Raw genomic sequence first — 20992 nt, forward strand, 5'->3', positions numbered from 1 at the left:
AGCTATATGAATCAAAACAGCCTGGTAATGGCAAAAGAATAGACAGATAGATCAGTGGAACAGAATAGAGAGACCAGAAATAGACCCACATAAATATAGTCAATTGATCTTTGACAAGGGAGCAAAGGCAATACAATGGAGCAAAGATAGTCTTTTCAACAGATGGTGCTGCAACAACTGGATACCTACCTGCAAAAAAATGAATCTAGACAAGGACCTTACATCCTTCACAAAAATTAACTCAAAATGAATCATAGAACTATGTGTAAAACATAAAACTGTAAAATTCCTAAAATATAACACAGAGGAAAACCTAGATGACCTTGGGTACGGCAATGACTTTTTAAATAGAAACCAAAGGCATAATCTATGAAATAAGTAATTAATAAGCTGAACTTTATTAAAATTAAAAACTTCTGCTCTACAAAAGAAAATGTCAAGAGAATGAGATGACAAGCATGAAAGAAAATAATTGAAAAGACCATATCTGATAAAGGATTATTATCCAAAATATACAAAGAACTCTTAAAGCTCAACGATAAGAAAACAACCAGCCCAATTAACAATTGGGCCAAAGACCTAAACACCTCACCAAAGAAGATATACAGATGACAGATAAATATATAAAGAGATATTTCATATCATATGCCATCAATGAAATGCAAATTAAAACATTAACAAAATACCATTACACACCTGGAAGGGCCAAAATCCAGAGCACTAATGACAACAAATGCTGGGAAAGATATGGAGCAACAGGAACTCTCATTCGCTGCTGGTGGGAAAGGTAACTTTGGGTCCACTTTGGAATACAGTTTGGCAGTTTCTTAAAAGATGAAGCATAATCTTACCATATGATTCAGTAATCAAGCTCCTTGGTTTCTACCCAAAGGAGTTGAAAACTTATAGTCACACACAAATCTGCACATAGATGTTTATTAGCTTTATTCATAATTGCCAAAGCTTGGAAGTAACCAAGATGTGTCCTTCAGCATATAAACTGATAAGTAAAAGAACAAACAAACAAAGAATCTGTGGTACATGCAGACAATAGAATATCATTCAGTACAAGAAAGAAATGAGTTACTAAGCCATGAAAAGACATGGAAGAAACTTAAATGCATATTACTATCTGAACGGAGCCAATATGAAAAGGTTACATGCTGTATGATTTCAACTAGATGACATTCTGGAAAAGACAAAATTATGGAAACAGTGAAAAGATCAGTGGTTGCCAGGGGTTGAGGGGTGGATGTGAAGGGGTGGAGCATAGATGATTTCGGGTGCAGTAAAACTACTCTGTATAATACTGTAATGGTGGATACATGTCATTATACATTTGTTTAAACCCGTGGAATACAACATCAAAAGTAAACCCTAAAGTAAACTATGAGCTTCTAGTAATTATATGTCAATGGATGTTTATAAATTGTAGCAGATTGTAATTCTGGGAGGGAATATATATATAATGGGGAGATAATGCATGCTTGAGAGCAGGGGTTGTATGGAAAATCTCTGTACCTTGCTGTCAATTTATCTGCAAACCCTAAACTTCCTTTAAAAAAACCTTTCTTTAAAATAAAACAACAATGACAAAAATATTTATTTTTATTTTTTTGAAACAGTCTTGCTCTGTTGCCCAGGCTGGAGTGCAGTGGTGCAATCTCGGCTCACTACAACCTCTGCCTCCCAGGTTCAAGCGATTCTCCTGCCTCACCCTCCCAAGTAGCTGGGATTACAGACACGTACCACCATGCCAGGCTAATTTTCATATTTTTAGTAGAGACGGGGTTTCACCATATTGGCCAGGCTGGTCTCGAACTCTTGACCTCAAGTGATCTGCCTACCTTGGCCTCCCAAAGTGCTGGGATTACAGGCGTGAGTAACCACGTCCGGCCAACAAAAAGATGTATATAATCCTCTTGCCTGTTTAAAAAAACGGGGGGTCAGTAGTTCAGATCTGTCATATTATAGTCTTGTTTAACCATTTAACATTTAGTTTTAAAGTATTATCTTTTCTTGAAACATTCACCCATGCTGTTTGCTATCCATCATCACTCAAAGTTTCTTCTTCCTTTATCTTCCTTTCCTGGCCATCAAGAAGTTTACTTTCTCAATTCTGTCCCTACTAGCAGTGCTCTTATTCAGGTCAAGATTATTCACATTTGGAATACTGCAATAATATCCTAAAAGGTCAGCCTACCTCTGGTCTTGTATTCCTCAAAGCACTTACCATGATAACCATTTTAAACCCTGCTAAGCAAACCCATCACTTCCCTGCTTAAAATCTTCTAGTGACTATAAAATGGATGAAGGTCAAGCTTCTCCACTAAACATAGACTATCTGGCCTGGTCCTTATTCTCATCACTCACAGTTTTATATTCTGAATTTTGCGGCTCCAGGAGCCCTGAATTGCTTGCATTCTACCCTCTTTCCTTTATGTACCATCCTCTCCCATGCTTTCTCCTCTGCCTAAAAGGTCTCCCTCACTTCTTCACTTCAGCTGGCTAACTCCTACACATCTAAAACTCTACCACTCATAGCTGGTAATCTTAGTGGTCTTTCCCACAGAGCCCAGAAGCAGCATGAGAATCCTCCAGACACTAACTACCCATCAATTGACTGGAGTTGGCAACACAGATGAAACACACTTGTCTTTCCTGATCTAAATTATTGCTCTTCTTCATTTATATGATATACTAGCAAAGGCTTGCTTCCAACAAGTTTGTTAAAAAGAACTAAGGATACTTAAATGCTGGATTGAATAACTGAGCTGATTTGATCATTAATCTTTGCAGGCATATGAGGGGTTATTATACCCTATAGAACCATAAGCCATTGGTATAAGAGATTCAAAGTAAAAAAAAAAAAAAAGTGGCCATTGTCCTTTCTAACTGAATCCTTCAGAGCAGGACCCACAATGTTATGACTATTTTCCAGAATCAGGTATGAAATGCCTTACAAATGCTTTCAGAGAGAACACAAGCCAAACGAATGTGTCAAAATAATGGCAGAAAGTAAACTAGACTTGAGTCAAATAATTCAGAAGTTCTCAACAAATTCAGGGGTAAGTGAAAAAAATGTGGAAGGCAGCAATCTACTTTTATTGTACATTGCAAAACTTTCTAGGAATCTTAAACTTGAGATCCAGAAAATGGCATTTAAGGGGAGTAGGGCTCCCTCATGCTCAGTTTATAGTCAGTCTCTTCCCACATGTGACCTCTCATGACCATTGCTTGGTCATAACTCTGATGATTGAAGGCTACTTATTTTTGACCTCCCTAAGGCCTTTAGATACATACACACCAACAGCTGTTTGGGTTAACAAAAGCCCTATTAAGAAATGACATTAAATGTTTCTCCCTAAAGAAACAAAGGCTACAGCATTTTCTGTGACAAATAGAGAAATAATTTTGATGATTAAACAAACTCTACTCAAACATATCATAGTATTTTCTTTCTTTTTTTCTTTTCTTCCCTTCTGTGAATAGCAAGGCAAATTAATGATTTTTCAGTCTTGCTTGTGATGATGATGAAACTGATTTTCTCAACTGATCCCTTGTGTGTAATTTTAGCAAAGCTGGGCAAATCCAAGTATGTATCAGCATAAATCAATGGGATACACAGCACTTCATTTCAATATACAATGTTTAGAAAGATATGCACCAAATTCAAATCAAGAGTTATCTAATGGTGATAGAATTATAGGTTATTTTTAATTCTCTTTTTTTATCTATAATTTGAAATGTTTCTATAAAAATTTATTCAAATTAATTATTTTCGAAGTGTTTATCTTCCAATTAGAAAATCTTTCTGTGATGGTTACTTTTATGTGTCATCTCCACTGGGCCATGGAGTGCTCAGACATTTGGATAAACATGATTCTGGGTGTGTCTGTCAGGGCATTTTTGGATGAGATTAATGTTTGAATTGGTAGACTGAGTAAAGCAGACTGCCCTCCCTCATCCAATCAATCCAAGACCAGAAGAGAACAGCTTGAGCTGGAACTGGTCATTTCTGGCCTTCAGACTCAGACTGAAATATCAGCCTTTGTTGAGTCTCAAGCCTTCAGGCCTGCTGGCTTTGAGACTAGAAATTACACCATGGGCTCTCCTGGGTCTCCAGCCTACTGACTGCAGATCTTGGGACTTGTCAGCCTTCATAATCATATGAGCTAATTCCTTATTTTACATATTAAGGTATATATATATAAATTGTATTTATATTATATATATATAATCTTGTTGGTTCTGTTTCTCTAGAGAACCCTGACTAATTACTACAGGTCTAAATTTTTTCTTTTATTATTTTGTATGCAAGTGACTATTCCAAGGCATTTATCAACATATATAAAACAACTCAAATTAACAACAATTTGGCCTTTAGCTTACTGTAATCATTTAACCTCTCTACGCTAATTACCATATTTACCACTAACACTAGTACCACATTTACCATTATGTATCTAATTAAACATCTTTATTTAATTTTAATTTTTTTTTTTTTTTTGAGATGGAGTCTCGCTCTGTCGCCCAGGCTGGAGTGCAGTGGCGCGATTTTGGCTCACTGCAAGCTCTGCCTCCTGGGTTCAAGGATACTTTATAATGCAAGTTGTTCTCTTACATCCTGGAGGCTTACATTTGGTTTTGTAAAATCACGTGTATTTGATTTTAAAAGGCATTGCTGTATTATAGTAAATGTTAGTATATTGAAGATGTGACTATACCTTATATCATATATGAACTTTATCTGGTGACTCAAAGAACTGGTCTTCTGAGTGGGAGACTTTCTGTTCTGGGCAAGTGCACTAGTAAAAGAGTCTACAAAATGAAATTTTTATTGCTTAAAAAATATGGATAAGTAGGTAGACAGCTGGTTAGACGGATGCGTGAATGCATAGACAGACTCACAGACTGCTACTAGTAAGATAGTTACTTGGATGACTAGAAGAATAAAAGTATGTAGGAGAGAAGTCACAACTTGGAAAAATAGGTTTTCTAGGTGCTCTGCTGTTACATTTTAAAAAGCATGTTTAAAGGGTAAGATGTGAAGATAGGCTGGAAGGAAATCCCTAACAAAAGCTCTACCAACCCTCTACTCTTTAGCTAGCGCATTATGTGAAATCCTATTCTTAGGACACGGCTTTAAATTAGACATACACTTCCACTTGCATTGTTGATGGACATACATTTCTGCTATTTGAGATCCCAAGGCAGTCAAGGGATGGAGTTAGAGCGGTTTTATACATTCTTAATCTTTTTTTTTTTTTTAGTTTCGGTTCCTGTGGCACTGCCTTTAGCACACACCAATTTTGTCCATGCACGTTTCAGGCAGATAGTGAGAAGCTGAGAGTCTTACGTGTCATGTCTCTTCTATCTTAAACTGGTCTGTCATTATAAAATTATAATCCTAGTTTGCTACTATTCAAAGGCAGAGAATAGAACTTCATGACATGATTGCTGGTATATCAAATGTTTTATTAATCACATAATGACTATAATTAACTCATGCCAGCCCTAGCCAAATGGCCCAATCTTTTTATTTATCCTTATAGTGCTACCAGAATTCTGCATGCTTTTCATAAGGTATTTAAATCTCTCCGAACTCATTTGCTCATCTACAAAATGGGAAAATATAACTCACAGTCACTCCTTACATCATATGGTAACTTTTAAAAAATGTTATTTTTATGATTTTTTTAAGTTTAATTTCCCTATGTCAAACTTATCAACAATCTTCGACTGTAAAATCAGGACAACTGATTAATGTAGTTAATTACCTCAAAAACTTAATTCCAATATTTACTTATTGTTCAGATTTCGAGATAACCAACAAGTATCAAAAATCAAAGCCTGAGACGAATTTGGGAATTTTGCATGCTATAATGTCTTTCTTTCAATCATACATCCACTGAGGATTCATTATATGCCAGGAAATGCCCACTGTTGGGCTTATAGATATAATTTCTTAAAAAGTTAATAGGCACATTGACATTGCTCAAACTCATTAATAATCAAAGAGATGAAAATTAAAATAGCAATACAATATCACCTGATGCTTGTTGGACTTGCAAAACATCAGAAAGCTAAAGAATGCTAAGTGATGTCAGGGATATTCAGATAGAGAAACTTCATCCAGGCCACTGAGAATATAGACTGGAGCAGCCGCTATGGGGACTAATTTGGTAATACTTATTCGTATTAAATATATGCATAACCTACGACCCAGGAGTTCTGAATTGAGAATGTAATGAAAATGCATAATCCTAAGAAATTCTCACATGGGTGGATACGGAGATACTGAACCACGTTCACTACAGCATTGCTTGGGATAGAAGGGGGTTAGATGGAAAGTTATAAGGCAGAAAAATTGTGGTGGATGCACAACACTCAGTATTCTGTAACAGTCAGAATCCATAGATCAGATCAATACTTAGCAATACGGTAATCTTCAGGGTATAGTACTCCATGACAATGCAAGAAAGATTAATATATTGAGGGAAACCAGAACAGGTCACCTCGACATCTGCCTCTTTGACAAGAAAATTGTTTTTGAGCTAAAGGCAATTAAGAAGCAGCAAATGGAAGGAAAATTTTCCCTATCCTCCTGCTCTTCTGCCTAAGGGCAGGTTATAAATTCTCCTTTACTGGAGACAACTCTAAACTCTTACCGTCCCAGAGACAGCACCAGAGGAATCTGCAAACAAACTTACTCATATTTTCCACCCATATATTTACCTTCCCACAGTTTCCCTCCCTTGGAAGCCTAAAATAATTTTCCTTTGTCCTGTCATTTCCCCACAAATTTATTGTTTTTTGTTGAAGATGCTCTATGAGCCAGAGTTCCAAACCACTACTTCGAGTTACTTTTCCTTGGAGTGTATCCTGTATGATGAGCACTGCACGTTAATAAACGTGTTTGTTTCCCTCTTATTAATCTATCTTTTGTTACAGGGACCCATCCCAGCTAAGAATTCATGAGGGTTGAGGGGGAATTTTTTTTTGTTCCCTACGATATATATTGTATACACTATATGTATATTGTATAAAAATATACAATAGGAGAATAAAAATGTACAGATTGGTAATGGGAAACATAAAACACATTAAGTGCAATAAATTATAACAATGGTATAATGGAATTATTCAGGGCAAACAGTGAAAATACAAAGGCAGAGTTAGTGACTGTAGTGAGGACAGGGGAGGCTGAGTCCAAGAAGAAGAGCAGGAAATACTTTGTGGAGGATGTGGAGGATATACCCCTTGGGCAAGTCTGTGTATTCTACTGTTAGCTCTCTTCCTGGTTTTGGGTCACTTACTTTGCACTACTTTAGGCTCTAGAACTTTCTCTATAATGAGCAACTACATAGGTTCTGCATGATATTTATGGATGAGGCTTTGTGGTAATAGGAAAAAATCATGTGCTTCAGGAAAAATCCAACCTGGGCTTGGAGATCGGCTCCACCATCTATTACTTGATGAAATGCATCTTAAACCATCTGAGCCTCAAAATATCTGAACCTCAGCTCTTTCATTTTTAAAGGAAGTCCCCACAGAGTTTCCATTAGAATAAAATGTGATTACATATGTCAAGTGGCTAGCAAAGTGTCTGGAAAATAATAAGCCTTCATAACACTTAGCCCCTCTATGATTCAGCTTCCAAAATAGATAGCACTTAGGCAGTTTATGTTATTACAGCATATAAAGGGAAAGAAAACACTTTTTATTAAGCAATATCGATGAGCAAATTTTTGGAAGCTAGCTGGCTATAAATTTCTTAAAAATTTAATAAATTTTAGTTTAATGAAAACTTGTTTTCTAATCAGCTGAACTGTGGATTTTTTTTTTTTTCACTCCTGTGTAATTTCCTACCAAACAGAATATGCTGGCTTTTTGATTTGGGAAGTTAATGAAAACTGAATTATTAAAAATCTCCTTCTCTGTAAATCTCAATTTTTGGTAACACCCTGTCCCTCAGATCTGCCACAGCTATAGAATTAATTCCCATGTTTCCATTCTGGGCTATGTTGAGTATTTGACTTAATTTTAAAGTCAGATATTTTTGCGGTTATAATATCCTGCTTTCACACAAGCTGTATGTTAAATGCATCATACTTACATTCAATGAAGGGCATGTAATTGAGATCTCTGAATGTGGAACTTGTTAAGTTCAAAAACAAAGAAAAGCAGTGTCTCATTTTCCAGACAACTATTCTCCACTCCCTGAAGTTCAAGGATACGTTTAATAAGATAGCAGAGGAATGTTGCATTTTTTAAAATCCAAAGGCATTTAATTTAAAATGGAAAAAAATCGTGAAAAGAAAAAATTAAGGCTGGGCGCAGTGGCTCCTGCCTGTAATCCCGGTACTTCGGGAGGCCTAGGCTGGTGGATCACTTGAGGCCAGGAGTTCGTGACCAGCCTGGCCAACATGGTGAAATCTCTACTAAAAATACAAAAATTATCTGGGCGTGGTGGCGTGAGCCTGTAATCTCAGCTACTCGGGTAGCTGAGGCACGAGAATCACGTGAGCCTGAGAGACAGAGGTTGCAGTGAGCCTAGATCGCGGCACTGCACTCCAACCTGGGTGACAGAGAAAGACTCTGTTTCAAAATAGTGATAATAATAATAAGAAGAAGCCTATAGAGAGACAAAACAACCCAAATTTCTTATTCACTAGAATTATCCTATGCAAATGTGTGGGTCTCTCTGTCCTTTAAATTGCATATGTGTAAAATGGGTATAACATGGTTTATGTTATAGGGTTAGAGGTGTTGTAAAGATTACAGGCATTACATGGAGATAATTTACCACAGTTCATGATATATAGTAATTACTCAAGAAAGTGAAGTTATTATACATTACTTCAACAAATATTATTGAGCACCCACTAAATGTCAGGTTCTAACCATTGGAGATGTAGCAGTGAATAAAACAGGCAAAAACACCTAATTTTACGGATGGTGGGAAGTCCCACGGAGAAAACCAAAGCAACAAAGAAAGGGGAAGCTGCGGTGTGAAGACTTTGCAATTTTCAACTGTGTGATCAAGTAGGCTTCATGGAAAAGATGACACTTAAAAGAGGATGAAGGAAACTAGGAATGAGGGAAATGCAGATTTGCTTTCTAAACGGGCAGCTCCAAATGGCAACTCAGAAGAGCGCTCATCATGGATCCTCATGCCTGGCTTGTCTTTCTGACGGGTGCTACACAAAATGAAACACGAATTCCGCTTGAGAACCCTGGAGCTTCCCCGAATGAGACAATCTGCAGGTCAAGAAAATAGGGGATTAAAGACTGTGGCCATATCTCCTGCCATTCGATTTCAGCCTATCCCTGCTTCATTTCTCATATCAAAATATATATTATCAGCAGGAAAAATTTAATTCTATTACATGTTGCATTAAGATTATTATCATTTTTGTTCCCTCTACTAGAATATCAGGCAGAAAAAAAATGGTTTCTAGAAAGAGCGATTGCTCATATAACTCCGTGCTTGGAGATGAAAAATAATTTCAGGTGTGGGTTTGCAGCCAGAGAAAGAACAATCTGATTGTGAACTGCAATATGAAAGACAGAAGATTCCTGACAAGATCCTTTCTTTACTTCTCTTTTTCTCTCTCTATCTCCCTCCAACACCCTGGGTACCTCAGTATTAAAGCAGTTCTGTCTATATGAAAATATGAGTATAAAATATTAAAATAGCTGTAGAGTTTCAAGAAGGGGGTTATAAATATAAATTCTTAGTCAAAAGGGTGTTGCCATTTGTTTTCATGTGTCTTCTGGCCCTTGGCCCAGGAAATCTACTGCCTGAGGGTTTTGCAACATCAGGAAGTCTAAGAAAAGTCATGCAACCAAAATGTTCTACAAAACACAAACTTAGAGAAAATGCTTCAAAGGGTGCTGAAGACTGAAATGTACAGATATTTGATGGAAAACTCAGAAAAGATACAACAAATACCTCAAGAAACAGAGGATAGCCACCATTCTCTTGATCAGCATCATCCTCACTGTCCTCAGAGCTGAAGTATACTCGGTGCTAGGCACTGAGAATCTATAGGCTCTGAAGAAAAGCTCTGCTAATCTACAACATAGCTGGGATTGCTCTTTAAATATTTGCACAGGTATAAAACTGTTACAGGACCGGGCGTGGTGGCTCACGCCTGTAATCCCAGCACTTGGGAGGCCGAGATGGGAGGATCATGAGGTCAGGAGATCGAGACCATCCTGGCTAACACAGTGAAACCCCGTCTCTACTAAAAAATATTTAAAAATTAGCTGGGCGTGGTGGCTGACGCCTGTAGTCCCAGCTACTGGGGAGGGCGAGGCAGGAGAATGGCATGAACCTGGGTGGTGGAGCTTGCAGTGAGCTGAGATCGTGCCACTGCACTCCAGCCTGGGTGACAGAGGGAGACTCTGTCTCAAAAAAAAAAAAAAAAAAAAAAAAACCTGTTACAGGTGAATCAAAATCTTCTGAAGAAAAACTGTCAGGAAAACACACTTGTGGGAGCAGTGCTTTGGGCTTCAGCTGTTTAGCTGAAGGAGATGAAGGAGAGGCCGGGGGTCTAGTCCTTACCATCATCTCTCGTATATAAAATTATAGTTTTGTTTTTTTCTCTCTCTGGCTAAAAATTAATAATGCAGAAAACTCAGGACATAGAGAAAGGTAAAAAGTAGAAAACAAACATCTCACTGCTTCCTAAACTTTTATTTTTCTCCATTGATCAAATCAATTTTTTTCTTAGTCTATCTAGGTGAGATTATTATGTATATAAATTATTTTGCCTTTCTCTTGAGTGTTAAACTATGAATATATCAAAATTTATTTTAATGTGTTATTTGTAGTGGCTATACTATATTCTCTTAAATGGACATGTGAAATAATTCATTTAATTATTAATCTTTCATATATAATATAAATAAAATAAAAGTATGGCCGGGCGTGGTGGCTCACGCCTATAATCCCAGCACTTTGGGAGGCCAAGGTGGGTGGATCACGAGGTCAGGAGATCGAGACCATCTTGGCTAACAGGGTGAAACCCCGTCTCTACTAAAAACGTGGTGATGGGCGCCTGTAATCCCAGCTACTCGGGAGGCTGAGGCAGGAGAATGGCGTGAACCCGGGAGGCGGAGCTTGCAGTGAGCCGAGATCGCACCACTGCACTCCAGCCTGGGCGACAGAGCAAGACTCCGTCTCAAAATAAATAAATAAATAAATAAAAGTATACATTTATGTAAAATTCATTTATATTTGTATTTATATATACTTTATATATGGAAATATATATGGATATATTTTATATGTGAATATATAATTTTACATATAGTTTGTCTTATATAACATAAATTATACTTTATATATTATGTACTATATATAACACATAATATATAACTATACTATATAACATATATGAACTATGCTATATATTATACAATTTACTATAATATAGTATGCCTATATAGTATATTATATAAGAATATTATATAATGTATTACCAATTATATATATTATATATTACTTATTATATGTAATATAATAGATTACCTATTTTATGTATACTACCTATTATAATTATGTAATATGGAGTATACTTTATACTATATATTATATAAGACTATTATATAATACTAAATTATATAATTATACTATATTACATAATTATAAAAAGTATTATATAATACTATATTACATAATTATAAAGTATTATATAATACTATATTATATAATCATATGTATTGTATAATACTATATTATATAATCATATGTATTGTATAATACTATATTATCTAATCATATGTATTGTATAATACTATATTATCTAATCATATGTATTGTATAATACTATATTATCTAATCATATGTATTGTATAATACTATATTATCTAATCATATGTATTGTATAATACTATATTATCTAATCATATGTATTGTATATAATACTATATTATCTAATCATATGTATTGTATAATACTATATTATCTAATCATATGTATTGTATAATACTATATTATATAATCATATGTTATATAATTATGTAATATTATATTACAGTTAATATATACATATATAACTATAGTATAGTTAATATATACGTATATAAATATACTTAAAATTCACTATTGTTGGTCTCATATATAGTTTTAGATATTTTGCTATTGTGAGGAGACTGACAATGAGCCATAAATTTTTGTGCAAAAATCTTACTTTTTTAAGTTAATTTCCATAATGGGAATTAATGATTGGAATAAGACTCTTGATCTGTGATGATATTTTTAAAAACAGTGATAAACAACAATAACAACCACCACAAAAAGCTCAAGTCCAAGGGTGGCAGGTGCTCAGAAAGGATGCAGGCTGAGGAACTGTAGCACAGTCCTAGCAGCCCTCCTGGACTGGCAAGGCCAGGCCAATTGCTGGAGCCCTGGAGATGGGGGGCGGGGAGGCAAGGTGGGATGTCCAGGAGAAAGCACTGAAGCAGTATCTGGGGCTGTGATAATATGGAAGAAGAGTAGCTGTTTATCAAGAATTTCAATATTTTTAACAACCAGCAGGGCCAGGCCAGGGCATATTAGATGAAAATCAGAACTGTTCTTGCTATATAATGCCAAATTACTTTCAGGGAAATTTTAATTTCATACCTTTACCTTTTGCACATGAAAACTTCCATATCACTGTAACCTCATCAGTATTATATGTTATTGGCTTTTTAAGTCTTTTTGAATTATTCTTAGCAAACATTTGAACTTTTCTTTAAATAAATTTTTTATATTTTGAATAAAATATATTATTAGCTAATTAACCAAATATTTTTTCGTCATTTCTCTCAGATTGTTATTGTTAATAGAGATCAAGCTGAAGGAGACCCAAGGAATTGATCTCAATCCCTGCAACCCCCCCAATCCCCTTCAGGCATATATTATTAGGTTCACTATCTATAAAATGAAGGTAACAACAAGTCACCTACACCAGAGTTGCATGACTGTGTATATTAAATTGCAAAGTTTTATACAGCGTGACTGTCAGGAGGAAACTTATTCACTGATTAAGAGACTGCAGACCAAAATGGCACAAAAACTGGCAAGATACAAAATTGCCCTTCAGCAAAATTACAGATAAACACATGCCATGGACTTTTATGTAGATTGTAAATAATCAAAATTGGGAATGGAAAACACTCAAACATTAACAACAACAAAACAAAATAAGAACCTACCATACTGCTTTTTTTCTATTTTACCTGTTTAAGCCCATTGCTGCATTCTTATTAATTATAAGGCTTTAGAACTAAGTTTATTTGCTTTTGTAAGTATACAGTCATTTAATCTGCAATGATAGTTTTGTCCTCACTTGGTTCATTATCCCTTGTTTTGCTGTTTCTAACCTTAGTGAATTAGCCAAAACAATCTTGTTTACTCTGCTTTTAATGACAATCATTCCAGTGTTCTAACACTATGCTCCCTTCTCTTGAATCTGTAACTTATCTGTCTTTAACAATAGCTCAATGCTCACTGAAAGTTTTAAATACAATACAATGGGGTAAGTTATTTTGGTAAAATTATTTATGAAGAATACTTTATTTTTTAATCATATATTTAACAAATGCCTTTAATAAAATGATGCCCCAAACTATAACTGTGTTTATGTAAAGTAGTTCTAAATCTTGTAGATTAGTTTATGATTATAATCTATATCCTTCTGGTAAAGGAGTTAACTGCTATGATGCTGCATATAAGTACTAGTTTTTACTCATTTTTAGTTATAAGCAATTAAAATCCATTCCCAAAGTTGTCTGCAGGTCTAGAAACCCCATTAGAATACCGCTTCCTCAATACAACAAACATGGTAATAGCCACACTACTCCGAAAAATATTCCTACCTCTTTTCTAGAAGGTGACTCATAAAACAAGATTTCAAGACTGAAAGCACGTTTGACGGCCCAAACACACAAGAAAATCAGTGCCTAAGTCCCTACCATAACATATCTGTAAAGTATTTCTCCAACCTGTGCTGACACCACTAGAATGACTTTTTATCTCCCAAGGAGTGGAAGTTATTTTCTATTTATAGACAGGTTTTTTTTTTTTTTTTTTTTTTTTGAGATGGAGTCTTGCTCTGTCCCCCAGGCTGGAGTGCAATGGCCGGATCTCGGCTCACTGCAACCTCCTCCTCCCAGGTTCAAGAGATTCTCCTGCATCAGCCTCCCGAGTATCTGGGATTGCAGGTGTGTGCCACCATGCCCAGCTAATTTTTGTGTTTTTAGAAAAGCCGGGTTTCACTATGTTGGCCAGGCTGGTCTCAAACTCCTGACCTCAGGTGATCGGCCCCAGTCAGCCTCCCAAAGTACTGGGATTACAGGCGTGAGCCACCAGGCCCAGCCAACAGGCTCTTACACTGAGCCAAGAAATCACTCTCTGAAGCTTTCAACCATTGGCACTTTGAGGGCAAATATTCTATTGTTTGCCCATCAGAAAATATACGAAAATGGCAATAAGCACAATCAAATTCTTTTTTCCAAGCAAAAAATACCTCAATTCCCTGTATTTTCTCACACATTTTAAGTTTGTTGATCTGTACTGTTGGCTTACTATGGATCATTGGTAAACATTATCCTTTGCTTCCTGCCACCTCCTAGTTTCTAAACCTGACACACTGGATCTTCCAGTTCCTACTTGAATTACATTAATTCTACTGCCATCCAATCAGCTTAAAGTATTAAGCTTCTGTGTTACCTTAACATGTTATTTATGAAAGGAGACAAGGTTAATAATCTGATAAGGTTAGATTTTCAAATATCTAGTCATTGCTAAGTACCTAATCTCTCCTGTGAAAGGAAAATAAAATCCTGGGACTCCAAACTCACTATGTTAAAAGGAAGAGTTACACTTGAGAACTGGATCACACAAAAACTGCCTTCCCTTTTGTACCTAAATAGATAGGTGCAATGACAGAAGGCCACTATTTCTCCATGTGGCCCCCCTCCTTTTACATATAACATGTGGATTCGGTGAGTACTGATCAAACCCTCACAAGAAAGTGACCACTTACCTTACTCCCTACCCTCCCATTTTTTTCTTTCCTCCTTCTCTCCTGCTGCTCTTCCCCCTTTAAATATTGAAGCCCTCAAACACCTCTTTGGAAAAAGCACAGATCACAGATGCTACTGCAACCTATGTCTCTTTTTCTCAGTTGCATCCTCAACCTTGGTAAAATAAACCTCTAAATTGATTGAGAGCTGTCTCAGACACTTTCTCCTTTACCAGGTTAAGAATTAACTATTAAATCTGTTTAGTACAATTTGTTGGACTGGACTAAAGTCAAGAGATCTGGGTTTTCTTCTGCCTTGATTGTCCCCAGGTTTCTTATTTGTGAAGTGAGAGTGTTGATGGTCTCTAAATTTTCTTCTAGGTTTTAACCTCTGTAGAAATGCTAGTGTCTATATGCTGCAGAACAGGAGACCCATCACACTGGTCTCAACATATGTCAGAAAAATTATTACAAAAAATATTATGAAGGTTGATAACACCTGTATTTCATATATGAGTTGCTTGAGTGGGTTAAAAAATTTATCTATAAATGTATATACAATTATTGGTATAGCAATGGTATAGTGGTTGAGTTAGTATACAATAGGTTAATGAAAATAGAAGTAGGAAGCTGGATTAAATGTGATTATTTGAGTTACAGCTCTGTCTAACTCTTAAAAAACTTTCTGGCATTTGAACATAAGAACCAAACAGTGGGACAGATAAAATGATTATCCTTTAAGCAGAGCCCAGAGCAAGGAGAACACATTGGCCGTGACTGCTTTTTGGAACATGTTTTCAGGTATAAATATATGCACTGTAAATTAATAGCATTCTCTCTTACCAAAAAGAATATGGGTTTCTTTTTTCCCACATACCATCTAGCATGAAGACAACACTCATTAGAAGTTGAATAATAATGAAAACCCCCATCAAGAGGTATAATTTAAGGAAGCACCAATGTTGATGGACCCAGAAGCATGTTCTATGAGATTTAGAATATATGCATTACTCTCAAAACCTAAAAACAATTGCAGAAATTAACAACATGAATACTTCAAGACCCTGAATAAAGCAATTCTGGCCACTCATTTTGTCTCATTAAAGCACACAAACTCATATACATGAACATACATGCATAACTTTACACTTCCAAGTTTGGTCTCTGTAAAAGCTACATGGTCTGTTTTTCTGTTCATGGTTTGTTTTCCTCTCTTTCTTCCTATTGGGTTCATATAATATTTATTTCATACATTTTCCTAACATTAGAATGTGTAATCTATGGATAACAGTGTTATTTACCAGTTATAATTTATTGATATGGTAGATGACTCAGAGTCATCTACCTTTCTTTTGAATTTCTCAGAGCCCTAATAATTGCTTGGCATCTAAACTGAAGTGCCAAGCACCTTTGCAAAAACCTCACATTCTCTCTTAAACTATGAAAACTCTTCCCATATAAACACCAGACTCAAGAGGAGAGGCTAATCGATAGGGCATATGTGCATCCCCTCCCTGCTCATGTTTCTGAAAAAAATCAAATAGACCACCCCCCCCAAAAAAAACATGAGAATTAAGTGGTATAAAAGTAGCAGTTTCATCTAGGAAGGCTTTTAGCTGGTTTGCTTTTGTGTGTTTTTGAAGCACGGTGGGAGAAGTGGTAGCACCATTATGAATGCTTAGAGAATATTTGCACCAAAGCCATGTGCCTATCTATCTGTGCGAACAAGGAAAGAAACTTGAGGTAATAAAACCTGTAAACTAAGACAGAAATGGGACCCTATGAGATACATTATAGGAGCTGAGCACAAAGGAGTGAACAGGATCAATGGCCTCATTTGCTAGGGACTGGAGTTTAATGAATGATTTGGAAGGATACTCAAGCCATGGGACAATACAAAACTCTCAGGCACCCTGTAGATCATAGAATATGTGGGGAGACCATTTCTCTAAGGCAAGGATAGAAAGTTCCTTGCTGTAGAGTAACGCGTTGTTCTGCCTGATGCTTATAGTCAGGCCATAATAGGTGATTAGATAACCATCTCCCAGTTGCTACATGAGCACTCAAACTAACTGAAGTAGAGTGTCCTTTCCCCTCAAAACACTGTTCTTTCAAGCAACAGACACCTAGACCTAGGGATTTTAAATGCATTGCTTTTGATTTCATATAACTTAGTTGGGTAGTGAAAGCTAAGTATATATAACTTGAATTTTTCTTGGGGTTTTTCTTACATTTCTGATTGATTTCTTACGAAAAGTGACCTTAAAGGGCACCCACATTTTCCCCAAGGTGGAGTTTGTTATTAATACATTATTAGGGCTCAGTCAGAAGAACTCCAAGAGTTGTTCCCTTTATTTTGTTAAGTTCTCTGTATTAGCTTCCATGTGCACCTTTATGTAAGGACTCACTGTGCAGGCCAAACGTTCCCTTCTCTAGATAGCTTATAAGCATCTGGATAAATTTGCATTAGAAATTCAATTAACTTTATATTAAAAGGTCAATTAACTTGGCCATGATAGAGATTGTTTTTAATTACTTTTTCTTGTAGGCCTTCTCTTCTTGTCCAAGCACAAGTGACACTATGAAATGATAGTCTCATTGCCTGTTGGTTGCCTGAAACTCATATCCAAAACACACAGGAAATAACTGTCTTGGTTAAATGAATTAATAAGACATTCTATAGACAATTCATAACTATTATAATTTTGGGGACTTAAAGTATAACCAATAATAAAGTATTTTAGCTTAAATACCCTCTATGGTATTGTTCATGACAATCCCCTTCATTGTCTGTCTTTGTTGGTTTCTATTTTCTTGGTGAAAGATGATAATAAAGTAAAATGATTTTAATGATTAGTTCTTATTACACTATATCACAGTGTATTTCATGAAAAATTAACAAATAATGACATTAAAAATTAGTGATCTCTGTCGGGCACGGTGGCTCATGCCTGTAATCTCAGCACTTTGGGAGGCCGAGGCAGGTGAATCACCTGAGGTCAGGAGTTCGAGACTAGCCTGGACAACATGGCGAAACCCTTCTCTACTAAAAAATACAAAAATTAGCCGGGTGTGGTGGCAGGTTCCTGTAATCCCAGCTACTAGGGAGGCTGAGGCAGGGAGAATTGCTTGAACCCAGGAGGCAGAGGTTGCAGTGAGCCAAGATCGTGCCACTGCACTCTAGCCTGGGCAACAGAGCGAGACTCCATCTCAAAAAACAAACAAAAAACAAAAACAAAAAATCAGTGATCTCATTTCATTAGAGAGCTCTTAGTTATCTTTGTGTTAATATGAGCCACAGTTCAACTCATTCATGGGGCACTAGAACACTTATACTTAAGAGGTTCAAGGGATTACCACTTGGCATTAAGTTACAAGTGACAATAGTGTCCACTTGATATCGAGTTGTAACCATTACTGAACTATCACTCAGACAAAAGAAAATAACTAAATATAAATATATAAATAATATATCTACATATTTTATATATTAATGCATTAACCCAAACTTCCAGATGACTTAAAAATAAAGCAAACACTCTTCAGGAGTTGATATGAGGAAAAGTCTTGAGATGAAACTTATTTTACTTTTGCAGAAGGGAATAGCCTTCACCCTCCAGGAGCAATAAGAATGTCCTAAGCACTTTGTAAATGTTACCTATATCACTCTCACTACAACCTTATGAGATAAAATTCATTGTTCCCATTTTACTGATGTTTCAGCCAAGATCATAAATTTCACTGGAGGCTGAGTTACCTGTGTCCATCTACCTTTCCAGACTTTAAATTTTCCCCTAGAATGAAAGCACTGGATCTAAAAGTAATGACACTATAAAATGCCTATAAAAGGATGCTTAGGGCTGGGCGTGTGACTCATGCCTATAATCCCAGCACTTTGGGAGGCCAAGGTGAGTGGATCACAAGGTCAGGAGTTTGAGACCAGCCTGGACAAGATGGTGAAACCCCGTCTCTATTAAAAATACAAAAATTAGCCAGATGCGGTGGTTGGTGCCTGTAATCCCAGCTACTCAGGATGCTGAGGGAGGAGAATTGCTTGAACCCTGGAGGTGGAGGTTGCAGTGAGCCAAGATTGCACCACTGCACACTTCAGCCTGGGCGACAGAGTGAGAATCCGCCAAAAAAAAAAAAAAAAAAAAAAAAAGGTGCTTAGGAGTTATCTGAATGCTAGAGGTAATTCTAAGCATTCAGTTTTGGAACTGAGTAAGAGGAAGGGAACAGATTAGGCCCATGCCACTCAAAGAATGAGTTCACAAGAATGTAAATTAACTCTGTCACTGAGCACATTTTTCCCCATGGTGAGACTTTCTCAATGAAAAAACCTGTGCATCAGTTTATATTCCAGTGCACATTTCTTTTTTCTTTCTTTCTTTTTTTTTTTTTGCGAGACGTAGTCTCGCTCTGTCACCCAGGCTGGAGTGCAGTGGCGCGATCTCCGCTCACTGCAAGCTCCGCCTCCAGGATTCACGCCATTCTCCTGCCTCAGCCTCCCGAGTAGCTGGAACTACAGGCGTCTGCCACCACGCTCGGCTAATTTTTTGTATTTTTAATAGAGACAGGGTTTCACCGCGTTAGCCAGGTGGTCTCGATCTCCTGACCTCGTGATCCGCCCACCTCAGCCTCCCAAAGTGCTGGGATTACAGGCGTGAGCCACCGCGCCCAGCCTCCAGTGCACATTTCAAATCTTCACATGGACCAATAACAGTTTGAAAAACAGTAACCAGTCCATGAACAAGGTTTTAAGTGGCACAAACTTAAGAAGCTTATTATGAGATTTTCCTTTTCTGTGAGTATTTTAATCATTTTGGATAAGAGTTATCCTTAAAGTTATCCTATTTGATTTTTCATCTATCAAAAGAACAAGTCACATCACTTATTCACGATAGAGATAGTAATGAAGGCTAATGTCCTAAACCCTGTAAATCTATGGGGGCATTGATGTTAGTTGAAGTAATATTGCTAGTTTTAATAAGCTGATCTCTTCCAAAAGCAAAAAAAAAAAAAAGTCTTCCTAAAAAATGAACAATATTGTCATCACACAGCATAATGTTTAAAGTGAAATATGAACTTTAAAAATATTATTCATACCTGCACCTCCGCCTATGCTTAGAATCTTAATTTCTGATTTTGTGTCTCCAATCCTGAAAGAAAAAAATTATGTAGTTTTAGAAAAATGTGTTAGGTGCTTTGTGAAATCTGATTATCTAGTCTAGTTGAAGAGAACAGACTAAAAATACAATGAATGAAAACTAGGCCAACATGAAATGTCCCAATTATATCAGTTATATTGCCATCTTTAGAGTATATTTCAAAATATAGGTTTTATTCATTAACAATCTTGAACTGGGAGACTTGGAAATGGCAGTATGTACATATCAGAGGTACAAAATGCCATTTGTTTGGTTATGGTTTGGAGAACAAGAACAGAAAAAGTGGAGTTTTAAGTCTAGTCATATAATAAGCCACTCATCGTAGATAAAGGAAAGGCTCAGCTGGTTCCCACTATCTATAATGTTTGCCTTCTTTCCTCCCCCTTTTTTTGACCTTCCTTTTAATGAACAAGTGTTTATTAAATATGCATTATGTGTATTCTATCCTAGGCATTAAAAAAACAGATATCACTTTGCTCTCAAAATGAAATGTGAGATAATAAAGCCCGAATTACGACTCAGGTACTAGAAATAGAGTGGAGTGGACAGATTGGGAAATAAGCCAGTAGGACTTGCTGTTAGATTGATGTGAAGAGGTCAGAAAAAAATATGAATGCACAGTGACTTCCCTGTTTCAGGCTTGGATGACTGGGCAAAGGGTGATGCCAAAAAGGAAGCTGAGAAATACAGTTTGGCAGCAAGCTTATGTTTTGTCAGGGCTTTTAAAAAAAATAAATATGAATTCAGCAGACATTTGGATTTGCAAGATTTAAGCTGGGAGGAGAGAAATCAGGGTCAATG

At 36.4% G+C, this 20992-nt stretch overlaps 1 protein-coding gene across 3 annotated transcripts in view; it reads right to left on the minus strand.

The window, feature by feature from the left end:
* HNMT (histamine N-methyltransferase) overlaps positions 1–20992 on the minus strand; it is a 50503-nt gene that overhangs the window by 24174 nt on the left and 5337 nt on the right. For 2 of the 3 annotated variants that reach the window (XM_003822822.5, XM_063595157.1), the window contains exon 2: positions 20130–20182. In XM_003822822.5, coding sequence (XP_003822870.1) covers positions 20130–20182 — 53 coding nt within the window. Of the gene's footprint in view, positions 1–8960; positions 9265–20129; positions 20183–20992 lie in introns of those variants that run through there. The other variant, XM_008976415.5, reaches the window with a different exon arrangement.

Source organism: Pan paniscus, chromosome 13 (assembly GCF_029289425.2).
Source record: "Pan paniscus chromosome 13, NHGRI_mPanPan1-v2.0_pri, whole genome shotgun sequence".
Taxonomy (NCBI): Eukaryota; Metazoa; Chordata; class Mammalia; order Primates; family Hominidae; genus Pan; species Pan paniscus.